The 16,623-nt window shown below is 37.0% G+C and overlaps 1 protein-coding gene across 1 annotated transcript in view; it reads right to left on the reverse strand.

Annotated features, from left to right (window-relative positions):
* LOC142341310 (uncharacterized) overlaps positions 1 to 16,623 on the reverse strand; it is a 216,660-nt gene that overhangs the window by 169,401 nt on the left and 30,636 nt on the right. The window contains exons 8-9 of the mRNA XM_075392234.1: positions 10,019 to 10,187; positions 7,239 to 7,372 (exon numbers count right to left, since the gene is read on the reverse strand). Of these exons, the coding sequence (XP_075248349.1) occupies positions 7,239 to 7,372; positions 10,019 to 10,187 (303 nt within the window). The remainder of the gene's footprint in view (positions 1 to 7,238; positions 7,373 to 10,018; positions 10,188 to 16,623) is intronic.

Raw genomic sequence — 16,623 nt, forward strand, 5'->3', positions numbered from 1 at the left:
TGAACACCTATCTTGAAAGGAAGTTTGAGTTTTTGTTCGAGTAGAAATAATTTGCAATCTAATTTTTGAGTAAACATTTCATTATTTCATTAGTTTCAGCATTCTCTCCAAACAAGACAAAAGTGTTTCAAAAATGTTGAATCATTCAAAGATTTTAACGGAAATGAGAGTGCAAACACCCGAATGCGTACAAATTTAAATTAGGTACTGAAAGTAGTTAAACAGTTTTAATCAGAATTTTGATTTGATTCAATTTTATTTATCAGATATAATTGCACTTGAAACAAATCAACTACCTGGAGGGAACAATCGTAAAATCCTGAGAGTAGTTCATTTTTTAAAGTTGTCTCAGAGAACAATGCTTAACGGTTGCTAAAAAACATTCGAGGACTAAAAAACTATGCGGATTGAAGTTCTGTTGTTGAATACAGTATTGGTTTTTTCAAAATGGTCAAAAAAGATTTGAAGGTAGAATTTGACATCGACTGGAGGTTTATCGGAATTAAGTCATTCAATTTGGCAAAGAAATTTCCTTTTGCATATTTGGTTTTTTAAACCTTTTTGTGTTAAAATCTTCATTATGTTTGTCTGATAGCGCGTGACTGGAAGAATGTCTGCTTATCTTGCCTCTAGTTTTCAAAAGTTTTTTTTGACAGACATTTTCTTTGAAAACAAATTAAACACTATATTTTATTATTAAGGAATGAGTTTTGTCAAGTTCTGTTTTACCGTACAATATTAGATTCAATTAGGCTTTTAAGTTAAAAGTGCAGAAAATTTGAGCAGTTAGGGAAAATATAATTTGTAAAAAAGCAACAAAGTTTATGCAGTCTCTTAATTAGAAAAAAGAGTAGGTTTCTTGAAATTCAATTTGTAATCAAAAAGAGCTCATAAAACTTTGACCGAAATTGTTTTGACAAAAGCAAAACCAGAAAAAAACGCTCTTTATAGTTTGTTATTACCATAGGATACCAGCTGGCATTTGCCAATATTTGACGTAACAAAAAAAAATTGGGCACCAGTTTCTTCACGTACTAACATCTGATTAGAAGTTTTGAATACTTTTATTTCATTATGAACACTTCGCTGCTTCATCAGCACTTCGGAAAATTTAACTACTTTTAACACACTGCACCAGATTATATATATATATATATATATATATATATATATATATATTATATATATATATATATATAAATATATATATATATATTATATATATATATATATATATACATATATATATATATATATATATTTATATATATTTATATTTATATGTATATATATGTATATGTATATATAAATATTTATATCTATACATACATACATACACACACAAATATATATATATATATATATATATATATATATATATATATATATGTAGAAAACAATAGTGAACAGTTTTTGATCCTTATAAAACACATTTTTTCATATTGAATGGGAAAGATTTGATTTCAAGATTTTCCTGTCGGTTTGTTATCAAGATAACTTTCTAATAAAGATTAAAATTTCCATGGAGTCCCCAAAAAATTTTCTAAAAAACAGAATGATTCAAAGAATCAAATAATTTTCAAAATTAAAAAAAAAATCAATTTCTGCTGAGTATTTTAAATATATGATTTATCTGTTGTTTTCAATAAAATTCAGTGAAGCATGAGTACATGGTATGGTCCGTTTGCTCTAAATCGAAACTGTTCCTGGCTAACAATTTTGCAATTCTTCATAAACAATAACATCGGACGACTTATGTTTGTTTCAAAAACCTCGATTATTCCTGAATTCGGTCTGTTGTTATTAACAACATTTTTATTGCCCGAAATAAAGAGTGGTATAAATTTTTTCCATTTTTAAATTGAGTCAGTTAACAGTTTTTGAAATAGCATTTAGAAAAAATTCCAGCTAAGGGGGTTTCAAGTAGGTCAAAACGTCTCCAGGACCATATTAGTCATTATTATACTTATTATGCCATAGTGAATAACTGAGTTTGAAGTTTTTAACCTACTCATTGTTGTTCTGATTTCTTTGATTGCTTTCTGGAAAAACCGAAACAAACGATTTTTTTGTTGGGATTTGCAATTCATATTGTTTAAATTATCTAGTGTGTGAAAGTTTTGTTATTATTGCGGATGTCTCCGTGACATTTTGTATTTACCCAATACTCTTCTGAAACAGATTGTATAATTCAGTCTAATGAAAAATTCTATTGTTCAACGAATTAAGAGATATTGTAGTTAGTTTTTGTCAACATTGTGATATGCATGAACCGATTGTAAGGCAAAAATTGAAATCTTGACCTTTTATCTGTGCATTCATTAATTTTTTTTAATGAGCCCTAATAAAATACGGTTGACTGATTATTCTTCATTGAGACTCTAAAGAACTAACAGAGCAGTATAGTGACCACTAAAACAAGTTTCAATAGCAAAATTTAGAAAAAAAATTGTGCGATAAATTTGATGAAAGCAAGATTAATTTTCATTTTCTGCTCGGGTCTAAGAGTATTTAAATATGAAAACTAAGTGATGTTAAAAAACTCGAGTACTCAATGAAAACTGTATTTGTTTTTGGTGTGTCAATAATAAACTAATCACGAGTAACATTTTTGGAAAATGGTGTTGTTTGAAAAAAAGTTTTAAATTTGTTCGAGAAGACATTATTGTTTAAAAAAGGTTGCCTGTATGCAAAGCAGACTTATAAATCGCTATAAAATTTGATTATAACTTTTAAAGGTAATAGTTCAAAACAATTTTTATTGTATACAAAGCGTTGTTTTGTAAAAATTTTTATAAATAAAAAAAGCTGGTAAAAGAATTCAGGTGTTTATATATTTTTAACCAGGAAACTGTCATTGTTATTATCTAGTTTGTGTTTGAAAATACGGAAAATTTTGGTAAAAGGGGAGAACATATCAAAAAATTTATACATATATTTGTCATAGTGCCTCTGATTGCACTAAGTTGTTACAAAGCATTCCTTTTTCAATCATGAGTGATACCAACCATGGTTCGAATGTAAAGCAAAGGGATAAATATCACTTGCATTAGCTCTGGCTGCAATTTTTTTTACAGTTTTTCAACAAGTTATAGTATTTTTTTGGACCCAGATGTCTTTTTGTGCTTCATATAAGAAAAACACACATCACAAAATACTCTTGAAAATCAGTTGTTGTTTGTGTTTTTGATTGGGTTCAAACCGGCCGATGGTTTGGTTTTAAACACTAAGATCCACCAAAATCTGTTATCTTTTCTTAAGTCTGATCCGTTGACGGCAACTACGGATCAGACTTAAAAAGAGAGACCGCAACTGATTTGCAAGAGTTTACAGTGATATGTGTTTTTGTATAAGCCTGTGATTCTGTTAAACATTAACTTACAGTGGTGTGGTTTACAACCTCATTTATCATCAAAGTTAAGTGTGGCACGATGAAACTCATGTATGATAGTGAAGCAAAATGTTTGTCTCCGAAGTTTATCAAAAACCAAAGTTAAAGATATGAATTTTACCGCAATTATGACTATGAACCCATTGAATTTGAATTTAATAACAAAGGTAAGGGCTGGGTTTTAGACGGTTACGGACGGTTTATAAGTGACGAGAATGGAAGTATTTGTATTTTTAGTGAGTGAACTAGAAAAAAATGCAACTAACTTGGCAAAAATGTTATGCAAACAATATAAACCAATAAAATCAGTTTCTCTTGCCAACGCAGTTGAATCTTTTTAACTCCCTATATTTAAAAAACGGATGCAGCGGCTTGAATTTTTTATCATTTTTTAACCAATCCGCTCATATTCTTACCATCACATTATCACCTTAAATGATCACGCGAGAATTCTCTAATTTTCTTTTGCACCATAACCATCAAATGGTTGTTCCCAATTGCAGTATTTATGAACTTCAAAATAATAGCAAAATTTTAAAAATTATAATAATAGCTTTATTCAAGAACATTTTCAACAAAAAATTTTATAGTGTGTAATTTCAATTAGACAAATACTGAACAACGTCTTCGCTTGAACTCTTTTTAAACCTATAAATACCATAACTTGGGTTGAACATTGAAAGATTTAAGGTGCATTAAGCGTAAATTTGTTTAGTGTGAATCTGAAGACCTACTAAAGCACGATTAAGATCAGTTTCTGTTACGTGATCAGAATTTATTGTGTTCCCTGATCAGGTATTAGTTGTTTCGCGCCAGTCAGATTGTATTATAACAATTTTGCCCAAGCTTAATTTAAGTTTTATAATACTTATACCCGTAATCTTTTGCTCTTTTTGCCAATGGAACTCACTGAATCCTATACTAAATCTTACCAACTCCTCCACAACCCGTACGTCTTTCTACAAAAAATATATTCCGTAGCTAATTTTTAAATTGTAGATTTCCTTAAAAAGCACTTAAAATCGCAGTGAAAAAGAACAGAGTCAGTACAGGAATGTCAATTTTCTACAAATTCTTGAACAAGCTGACTATCTAATACAATCGCATTATTTTATGGCTGCATTCTTAGTTTCTAGTACCAAATATTTGTCAGCTAAGACGAAAGATTTTGGAAAAGACCATTATTCCCAACTGTCTGAGGTTATCATGATGAAAACAGTTTGTTTACCTGTTTGTACGATTACCTTTAGAAACTTCTTTGTTCGGATGTTTCAAGCAAACTGGTTAATCAAAAGCTGGCATAATAAAAACAGTTTTGGCTATTTTATTATAAATTGTAAAGTTTGCAAATTTATTGTGAAAAACAAAACAAAAAGAAAACTTGACTGCACAGTGAAACCAGTAAGATATATCATCCCGTACTTTACCTCCAAGGCATATCAGAACTGGAACAGAGTAAATTCAGGGAAACTCTCAGAGCTGGATCAGAGTCTGATCAGGTCACTCTTTACGTTTGACAGAGTAGGTCCAGAGTAGTAGTATGTGGTTACCCTTGACAGAAGAGCTCCCAGAGTAGCCCTATTCTGGGCTGTCATTGACAGAGGTGGGCCAAGAGCAGGCCTAATCTGGGACAACTCTTGACAGAGCTGACAATTCTTGACAGTAGGCAATAATTTTAGAATGGTCTTTTCTTTAGATAGATTTAATACTTCAAGCATCATTTTTTATGAAATGAATATATTAGAGCAATATATTTAGTTTATTTCTGTGGTCAACTCTGTCAAGGCTGACATCAGAGTAGACCTACTCTGTGGTCAACTCTGTCAAGACAGACTCCAGAGTAGACCTACTCAGGGTTTTACTCTGTCAAGGCAAATGCCAGAATAGACCTACTCTGTGTTCTACTCTGTTAAGACAAGACCAGGAGTTGAGAGGTCGCGTACTCTGGTGAAACTCTGTTCCAGCTCTGATAGCGCACCTAACGCTGGAATTACCCTGCTCAAGGTCCGTTCTACTTTGGAGGTTCAATACGGGATTGCACACTTCAATTTGTGATTATGTTTTATTGAAAGATAACATGAATGGGCCTTGTTGCTGTGTTGTTTTTTTTTACAATATTGGGTTTTGTCTTTAACATAGAAAATTTAACTTGACTTTAAGTACTTTTGGAATAATCATTTTTAGGCCCATCGCAACTGACAGTTTGCCCAGAAATATTTCCAAGTTATTCTGATTCTGAAATTTTTATCCAGTAAAACTTTCAAAACTTTTAGAATAATGGCTTTAAAAAGATAAGGATATGCATCCTTTTACAAACATCTGATGGGGCATTTGTAAGATTGGGCACAATAAATGTTAATCTTGTCAGATTCTGATAAAAAGATCTGATAAGACTATTTATAAAACGTGTTCTTAAAAAAATCTTTCGAGAATTTTTACTGGCCAGATCTTGAACGACCATAAACGCACAATATAACCACACGTCTTTTTCGTGTTGGTAAGATACCAGTGCACAAAAAGCCTTTCGGATTCTATAAGTTCTTAAAAAACAAACAAACAAACACACAGACACACGCGCGCGCACACACACACACACACAAACACATACACACACACACACACACACACACATATATATATATATATATATATATATATATATATATATATATATATATATATATATACAACATATACACACACCGCACTCGCAAACACACAAATCATACACCCACACCGTCATGAAACCAAATACTCATGCACATACACATTGCACAACACATTAACACACACACACACACACACACACACACACCAAACACAAACACACATACACACACACATACACAATTATCCACCACACAAACAATCATCGCACTCAACACATATAAACAAAAATATGAATGGATAATAGATTGATCACATCAACCAGAGTTTTTTCAAAACTCAACAAAAAATTTGTTTACTTGAAAAGAAATGAGCCGTTTTCTACAAACCTTTTAATAATAAAGTAAATTTATACAAATGATTTTTGTCGGTCCTCCTTTTTGCTGCCAGCGTTTGGTTTCCAAATTGACCAAATCGCCGGAAGCAGAAAAACGTCAGAAACGAGCATTGAAATAGGCTTTAAGCAGACAATCTCTCAGTGGCAACAAATACAAGAAAAGCCTTGCTTAATATAATTTGTTGCCAATCAGTGTCATGCTGGTTCAGAATGACTTGCTTAATTTGTTAAATAAAACTTTTCATTCTGAAACAGCTCTTACGTTTAACGATAACGACCGTCGGGTCATATTGCTCCTCTGGAAAAACTATTTTTAAGAACGAATTTTACTTGGTCGAGTAATGTGAATAGTGAATATTGGAGTCTTTTTTGTTGTCAGATTAGAAAAATTTGCCAATGTTTTTACACGAAACAACGATTTGTATGAATTTGATTGGACAGCACCTGTGTTGTTGTTCCTTAAACAAATGAAGTATCTTCTAATTTTAAAATTTGTAAGTTTTAATTGTCACCAGTATCCTGCTAAATGGTCATGCTTGTATAATTTTTGAACTAAGTCATCCCCGTATACCGGTTACCAGGTCAATTTAATAATCATAATAACCACCATAATCATAATGGTGGTTTGGACATGATTAATAATCATACCCAAACCACCAACACACACACACACACACACACACACACACACACACACACACACACATACATACATACATACATACAGACGCACCACCCCCCCCCCCCTCACACACACACACACGCGCATGCACGCACGCACGCACGCTCACATTCACAGAATGCAAACTCCCGTAACCTCGAATTAGTAAGTTTTTAACGCACCCGTGGAAAAGGTGCCAAAATCTGCTAAGTCACTGATGAGAGTACAGCTTCCGTCTGTCGTGCAAGGTCCACTTGGGCATGTGAAGTAAGAGTTAACTGTCACGTTGTAGTCGTCAGCTGTGTTCAGGATTGCACTGCAAAAATAAAAAAAAACGTATTTTCATATTACAAAGACACACAGAACACAAAATTTATCAATGAAATAATTTGTTAGTACTCAAAAAGTTTAAGACGCCATTGTGGGATAAGACCATCTTTCCTCGGAACTGTCGCTGGAGAGAAAAGAGTGGTTGAAAAAATCAGTCTAACCAGCTACACAGTGGCATCATGAGTTATGCAACTTAAAAATATTGCCAAACGGTTGTCATTTCCATAATTCATGAACTCGGCTCCGCCTCTTATATTGACAACTGTTCGACTGCAATAGCAACAGTGTGCTATAATTAATCAATGTTTACTTAGCTATGATAACTTTTCCGAGATCTTATTCTAAAAATAAAAATCTGTCGCATCATTAATAACTGAATGAACAGAATTCGAATTGAAATAAATTTTGCCACAAAAAAGTTGCTACTTATTACACAGTCAGCCTACATTATTTTGTCTTTAGTTATTTCATGTTCGAAGCAAAGTTGTAAACGAAGGTCTATTTGATAAACTTCTCCTTAAGAAGACAATAATGGGCTCAATATATGGGTTGAAGGTCTAGGAGCAGAAAAACATATGCACCATTTTCAAATTAATCAGAAGACAAAAAAACAAAAACTTTAGAAAACATTATTTCTTTAGATATTTTAAATTTCTAAACTTTGAGTTCATAATTTTTAAGTGGCACCTTCTGCGTAAACTAACAATAACAAAAATCAAATGTTAGTAAAATGTGTCATTTTTTTTACCACTGAGAACCGAAAGTGAGAAGACAGAAACTCCATCAACTCGTTACCAATCAATGTCTGCGGAAAAAAATTCTACCAAAATAAAAAAATTAGCAAAATTAAATAGCATGAAACGGCACAGAAAATAAGCATTAATGTAAGTTGCGAAATAAATTACACTAGTTAGTGCAGGACGTTTTTGCGCTGTTCGTTCAAATTTCATGTTATATAGACATTGCATTCACAAATATTTCACAAAACATCCAGCGGTGAAGTTTTGTCATTTGATTTGTCATTTTTTTAAAAAACAGGAAAAAGCCATGAAAGTTGTTGATAGTGAAGCAAAAGAATCTGCAAAACTACATGACGCTGCAACTCAAACAATTTATTTTTCAACGCAATAAAATGGTTCAAGAAATTGTTAATAGGGGGCGCTGATTATCGACCTATGCAAGGGATAAACGTTTGAAATTGATTTTCAGATTATCTCTGGCCATCAATAAATCTTTTGAAAAATCTCCGGTTACGTTTATTAATAGAAACTTCTCAAAACTCAAATAGTTAATGGCTCCTCTTTTCTTCAAGCAAAGATAGCCACAATACATTTTGCCATGCTTTTACAATCATTTGGAGTAGAAATTTTTAATGACAAATCTACATGCATATCTTATCATTATCTTTGGCGCTACTTATCTCTCAGTTATTTTATTCTAAAGAGCCATGGCTGAGGTGCCAGACGTCTTAGATGGAACATGCGTATGTCCAGTCCGTCTCATACAAAAAAAAAATATACGTCCAGACTTTCGTGCATTCAACGCTTTTTGTGCGTTCTTCGTGCGTTTAAATATGAGCATGCCCGGACTTTCGTACGTTGATGTCCAGATTTTATTACGTTCACCAGGTTTCCGTGCATTCAGCAGATGTTCCCACGTTCTGAAACTTTTTGTGCGTTCTTCGTGAATTCAAAAGTGCGCTCGTCTGGACTTTTGTGCGTTCACGTTTAGATCGATCTCCATTCCTATACATCTCAGGTATAGATATCATAGGGTAATTGTAAGGCCTCTGTAGTTGATACATATACGAACAATAGAACATAGTTGTTGATCACATTGGTTAAAAGGTGTGCCAGGCATCCAGTTGTTAAAGCGTTTTTCTGCAACTACAGCTTTGTTTTATAATTCTGGGCGTAAAATCGTCCAAAACAAAGCAAAATGTTGGATACAACTTTTCCTGCGTTCGTGGTTTTGCATTTTGTGAACTCATTTGAGCTGAGGTTCTCTTGGTAGAAAGCATTCACTTGAGTTGGCACACTAGTAAAAATGCTTAATCCACCATGAGCCAAACAATATTTTGTCAACTTTGTTTTCATTCAAATAGTTTAACACACGCAATGTATATTATATTCAGACTTGCGTGCGTTCGAAGTTACCTATGGCCAGACGTGCGTTCATTTGTGTTTCCAGACCATACAATTTTGAACACACGTCGCTTTCCTTGTGCTCGTTTTAGTCTGGAGATATTGACTTTTGGTCTAGGAGCTCAACTTAGGAGGTGATTTAAAATCAGAATTCTAACTTGAAACCTTGCCGAGCCAAAATTTAAAAAAATAAATTACTTCAATCTATTTATAAAGCTCTTTTTAATTTCAACTTTCTTTTCTATGAAAGTTTCAAAATTTTACCTGACTAGCAAATCGACACTCTTGCCAAATGGAACCTAGCATTCCACAAAATATTCCCCAAGGAAATTCTTATCACTTCTCGGTCCCGGATTTCAATTTCTTTCCATAATTTTCCTAAATTTCGTGCTAATCCCGCAAAATATGTCAAAATTATGATTCTGTAAACAGTTGAGAACTTTTCTATGGTGGGACTATGAGGGGAGAAACGGAATGCGTTGGCTTACGCGATGATCTCGTCGGTTGAAGTGCTGTTGATTTTTGGGTTGGAATTGTCGCTGGCACTGTTATATTCCAGCTCGTACACTGTTACCCCACCTGTGGGTGCACTCCATGTGATCCTCACTGCACTGCTGTTCAAAACTGACGCCTGCACGTTTGATGGCCCCAGAGGTCCTACAACAAAGCTTGCTTTAATATTAGCACAGGGTTCCAATGGAAATCGAGAAGTTATCAAGCTCCGAGGCCCAGCCGAGTTGTTGAACAACTTCCTGAGGGAACTAACAAGCATTTGTTAATGTATTTATTACAACGATTGTTGATCAAAATAGCCATGAAGTCAAAAACAACTTGAAGCAGAACTGATTAAGGTGGAACAAATTTGACTGCAGAGAGGCTGCATTTATTTTGCTGCCATTTAACCATATAGCTTTAAATTTACTTCGTAAGTGCGAAGGGGAGGGAAGAGTGGGTGGTTTGATTCCCGTGCTAAAAAACTGTCCTCTACACCGTTTAATTAAATTGCTTCCTCATCAGTTTCGGATAAACAAATATTGAGAGACCTTAACATTAAGAGGCTCCAATAAAGATCTGCAGTGAATTGATACCCTCAGCTAACAATTTTTCCCCGTCTGCTTTGAAGAAGCGACGAAATGGAAAGAATAGAAAGCGAATAAGAGTTGCATAAAAACATACCAGGAAAATACTGCCAATGACTTGTAGACTTGTACAACCTGAAATCTATAAGCAACCTCCCCTAAAGCAGACAAGTGAAAATTGGCCAAAAAATAACAAAAAACATTATAACTACGCTAGAGCCAAGAAAATGAAATGCCTTCGTTTTTCGCGAAGCAATCAAGCAGACGATTTACATGCAACTGTGATTCTGTATTGTCCAGAAATGCTGTAGATATCTTGGTATACAATTTGATGAGAACCTTCTTTTTTATATTCAGCTGAACAAAAAAGACTTCTGCAATTCGGTCAAATTATCTGATCAGGCATTAAATTTCATTGAAGACAAGAATACTTCTTTTTAAGTCATTAGTGCTATCGATTTGCCGTTTGCAGCAATTTTTTTCTAAATTTTATCGGAAGAAAACACAACTTTTAATTCGACAAAATAAATGGGAATACACAAGTACTTTAGGGCAAGCGATATCAACTTCCAGAAAAAACTACATCCAATAGAGCATCCAATGAGGTTATTGATTCAATTTCCTCATATATTTCAGTAACAAAACTATGAAAACATCACGGTTCTCAAGCGTGTTTCAAAATTCTGGAACTAAACAGCTTAAAACTACACAGAATATAAGGGAGAGTTTTGTCAAGAATACAATTGCTCACCAGTGCAAACAAAAAATTTAAGAAACTGCCACTACAGATACGGTCAGCAATAAATACAAACCTTTTAAATGAAAAGTAAACAGATTTTGTTTGTTATTGAGACTGAAAAATGCCTTTAAACAGTAAAATGCGAGCTTTTAAAGGTTAATTTTAATTTTACGAACAGAACACGAAAAAATGTCTTGAAAAACCTGCTTTGAATAGAAAACGTATATTTCAAATAATTTTTATTTTTGTGACTAATGGCATAGGAATTTGATGATTTGTTTATTTTGTTGCGAGTATGAGTAATCTTTAGGTTATATAATGATTTTATCTTTTTTTTAAAGAAAAAGAACTAGATAAAAACTATTCCAAAACTCAGACAGTTTGTAGGATTGAATAATAGACGCAATTTAGGAATAAAATAATTGTCGTATAGCCTCAAATAGTAAAATAAGAATTATGCCTGAGTCAAGCGCTAACCGCTTGACTAAGGGAATAAGTTAAAAGAAGATTAATTCACCAACATATATGAACGAAGTATATTTATATACAGTCTACAATTGTCTTTCAATTTTTGTTTTTACTTTACTACTGACCCAATGATCTTGCTGATTTCTTGCTCCGTTGATTGTCTCCATTCGTAGTTGATCCAAGATCCATCAAATTTTCAAAGTTGATAAACCAAACAAAATTTATAAGCAAATACTGAATAGGAAATGTATTTTGAATTTAGTCACAAAAATTAGCACGGAACGGAGGCTCAGGTGGTTGATTACACCGTAAAACAAATTATATTATCCTTTTTAATGAAGTACCAATTTCATACCCCTCATTTAGTAGAAACACACATGTGTAATTTATTAAAAAGTAATTTACTCGAAATATGGGTATGTGATTCCGATTGAAATTTGAATGCATCAACAAAATAGGAAAGGATGCTGAGGAGAGGGTTGGTAATTCCAAGTTCATGCTCCATGCGGTACGTATTACCAAAACAAAAGAAGCAGAGTTCTGACGTCAAGACTTTCGATTGCCTAAACTTAAGGCATATGGAAAAATAGGATAAAAGGAGGACTCTGAAAAATTCAAAATCAGTTGTTTCGGACTTTTTGGAGCTTCATCAACGAGCTTGGCCCTCTCACCAGCTACCCTCTCCAGAAGACTTCAATTCAATCTTCTAGCTGCAACTCTTTTCTTCTTCCTGGTCCAGTAGCCAACAGCAGAAGTGAGGTTGCCCCCTTGCAGAGGAGAAGCACAGGAACCCGGGAGAATACCAGAAGAGCGCGAGGCCCAGCAGAAGTACTTGCTCCCGAGAACGTGTTTGAGCACGCGATAGGCAATCTTACAGTGGTGGTCCCAGAGAGGCTACTGTGAGGAAGAAGGAGACAATTTCCAGCTTCAGATGGCACAACCAGGAGCTGGAGCGGGAGGAGGTGGCGGTGCTGCAGTGGCTCCAGCGGCAGGAGGCCCCCAAGCCCAAGTACCCAGCATGTTCCCGTCGAAGTTCTTCAACTCTTTCGACCGTTGGGCGAGACACTTCCATGCTGTCTGTCAAGCGAACGGGTGGAATGACGCACAGTCAAGAGGAATTCTGCCAACTTGCTTGACTGGTCATGCAATTGACGAGTACTACATACTCCCGGCGCAGTTCCTGCAACAGGAAGCAGGACACCCAGCACCAACACTCCAGATTAAACTCAATGAGTTGAGGAACAGGATCGGAGACTACCCAAACCTGAGGACGGCAAGGGCAGAATTCAAGAGTCTGCAACAAGGGGAGTCTGAGAAGATTGTGGACTTCTACCGAAGAGTGAGGAAAGTTAGTGAATCGGCCAATGCAGCTCTAGCGGCAGATGCAAGGGACTTGGCTGCGAAAGAGACCTTCATAGAGGGATTGGTGGACCCAGACGTGAGGGGGAACCTACTGCGGGAAGAACCCGCAACGCTGAATGCAGCATACCAGAGAGTACTAAATCTTGAAACGGTGACCAAGGTTGAAGCTCAGAGGTACGCCGCCGTGGTGTTGGTGTACGATATGTGGACGTTGAGGGCACAGACTTGGGAAACAGTACTGCTCTACATTCGATTCAATCATCGCTTGTGCAGTCCCTTAAGATGCAGGAGGAAATGATGCACGTCATGAAGAATGGTTTCCAGGCAATGAAACGTCAGCGACCAGAAAAGAGCGAATGGGCAAAACAAGACATTGAGTGCTATGCGTGCCATGAGAAAGGGCACTATTTTCAAAACTGCCCAAATAAGAAGGAGCATTTAGACGAGGATCGGCCGGGGCGAGAACATAATCCACACAGGACTGCCCCGGCCAGCAATGTGTCACCCGTTTTTGTCCTAAAACGACCCAGATCCTCGAAAGCAACGTCAGTAGGAGAAAGTAGCGGCCCATCGATACTAGTGAAAGCCGATATTGGTGGAGTTGAAAGAAGAGCTGTAGTGGACACCGGCAGTGGGGTAAACCTCATGTCCAAGGAGATAGCAGAACAGTACCCCGTACCACTACAGAAGTATGACGGGACAGTGTACCATGCGGAGGGAAAGCAGATCCGACTCCTGGGTAAAAAGACCTTGCCAGTTTGCATGGGAGGCAACTTTGTGTGCGATGCAGACTTTCTGGTAGCCCCGATGCTGCCACTGGACATCATCCTTGGCACAGCTTCCCTTAAGCCCAATCAATGTTCGATCAACTTCCACACGGGTCGATTATTCACCGGTACTACCGGATCGAGTGCTGTGGCATTCGATTGTGTATTCAAGACCGAAGTGACTGCCATCACTATCGACCACGGGCCAAGTGAGATGAGTGGCTTCGAAGGGGGATTCTTGACCGCCAGATGACTAAATGCGATAGAAATAGCACCCTACGGGAGACTATCTGTGGAGATTGAGATCTCGGAGAGCTGGGTAAACATGTCTCAAGGAAACTTACTGGTCTCGGAAATGAATTGGCCAAAGAAGTCATTACTGGCTATTCCTGAAATTTACTCGTGTGATGGCGGTGGCCATGGCAAAATAGTCATAGAAAACCATACAGAAACAAGAGTGAAGATCGAAGCGGGTGCCCTAATCGCCAAAGTTAGGAAAACCGCATGGCCGAATAACCGAGAGGAGCTAGAAGACACTAACTGGCTCTTCGAGCAATTTTACGAATTCGAGAGTCCCACCCCCAATCGGTTTGCGTACGAAAACCGTGATTATGTTTCTGAACAACGCCGAAGAATACCAATGGTGAAACTGATGCCCAATTTGCCCGAAACAGAGAAGAATTTAGTAGAAAATGACAACGCATTTGGACTCCTTTTCAAATTATTCGGAAAACGATCAGGGGTCCAATACATGTTATTACATTAGCCCCTGGTTTCAGCAGGGAGAAAAGGTATTGTACACAGATCTTTGGCGCTTGTTTTCGAACCTTCGAACCAAAGCCGAACGATACCACACAATTGAGCTCAGAATTGAGGAGAAGGACCTGAAGCTCCTTGAATTGAACATGGAGATCGTACACGATTTCATCATCAGAATATTTGGCGTTTCTGAGGTTAAATGTTGGATCATCCTTGACCAGTCACCAGAAGGAGTTTTGAAGGAAGATTCAATAAAGAGAGCCCCTGCAGTGCTCTGCACAATCAGCGAAGATGCTCAACTCAACGTTGACGTAGACGAAATCACGGAAGCACTCCCTGAGAACACAAAGGGGGCCTACAACCAACAGAAAGACGTAGTGGAGCAGATTGTCTACAAAATTAGAGCCAATTTTTGCAAAGGATGACAATGAATTGGGCCTGACCAACCTAGTTGAGCACAACATTGACACCAGCGACAACGCGCCAATCAAGCTACCGGCTTACAAGACCACCCCGGCTAAGCTGGCAGAGATAAGGAAACAAGTGCAACAGATGCTCGATTTGGACATCATCCAACCGTCAAAAAGCGATTGGAGTGCTCCAGTGGTCTTAGTGGGAAAGAAAGAAGGCACTTCACGTTCCTGTGTAGATTTCCGCAAACTCAACGTGATCACCAAAAAGGACGCATTTCCATTGCCATTAATTGATTAGATCTTGGATTGCTTAGAAGGGGCCCAATTTTACAGCTCCTTGGACCTAGCTGCGGGCTACTGGCAAGTACCACTCACTGAGAGTGCTAGACCGAAAACAGCCTTCTCAACGCCAGATGGGGGCCACTACGAGTACAAGCGGCTACCCTTCGGACTGTGCAATGCGCCTGCAACTTTCCAGCGCCTCATGAATCAATTGTTCAAAGAAGAGTTGTATAATTTTGTGACCATCTTTCTTGATGATGTCCTCATCTACAGCCAGAACCTGGAAGAGCACCTCAGACACCTCAAAATTGTTATGAAGAGACTAGCGTCAGCCGGATTGAAACTGAAGCCCTCGAAATGCAAGCTGATTCAAACAGCAGTGTCCTACCTTGGATATCACATTGGAGCGGATGGAAAATGGCCAGATGAGGGGAAACTGAACGCCCTATCGAAGTGGCCTGAACCCACTAATACAACGGAAGTACGGTCATTTGTGGGCTTTTGTAGCTACTACAGACGATTTGATAAAGATTTTGCGGGTATAGCGAAGCCCCTATATGAGCTTACTAAAAAGCACCAGCGATTCTATTGGAACGAGAATTGTCAGCGTTCCTTTGAAGATCTGAAGAATAGACTCATCGGAGCACCAATTTTGAGCCATCCAAATTACGACCGACCTTTTGTTTTGGACACTGACGCTAGCAACAACAGCATTGCAGCTGTTGTGTCGAATCTAGACAGCAATACGGAGAATCCACTTGCTTTCGCTAGTCGCGTGCTGACTCGAACAGAAGTAAACTACAGTACAACGAAAAGAGAAGCGTTGGCGGTTGTTCAAGCAGTAAAGTGGTTCCGCTCCTATTTGCTGGGTATCCCCTTTATACTTCGCACAGACCACGCTAGTTTACAATGGCTCTTTCGTCAAAATGCTGACGGAATGACATACAGAATGATCGAGGTGTTGCATGAGTTTGACTTCCAAGTAGTTCACCGGCTTGGTGAGAAACATGGCAATGTAGACGCTCTTTCTCGGCAAACAACAAAGGGACCTGAGTGGCAGGGGGGTGAGGAAGAGGCAACAACTGGATCTTGTCCGGAACTTACGAACTTGTAGACAGCAATAGCTAAATTGCGAGAACCAGAGGTTTTTCTTTTGTCGATAACGCAGCATTCGGAAGAAAACGTGACCTCAGTGGAACTCAAAGCTAGCAGTGATGAAGTCAG

Source organism: Convolutriloba macropyga, chromosome 6, assembly GCF_964194025.1.
Source record: "Convolutriloba macropyga chromosome 6, txConMacr16.3, whole genome shotgun sequence".
NCBI lineage: Eukaryota > Metazoa > Xenacoelomorpha > Acoela > Convolutidae > Convolutriloba > Convolutriloba macropyga.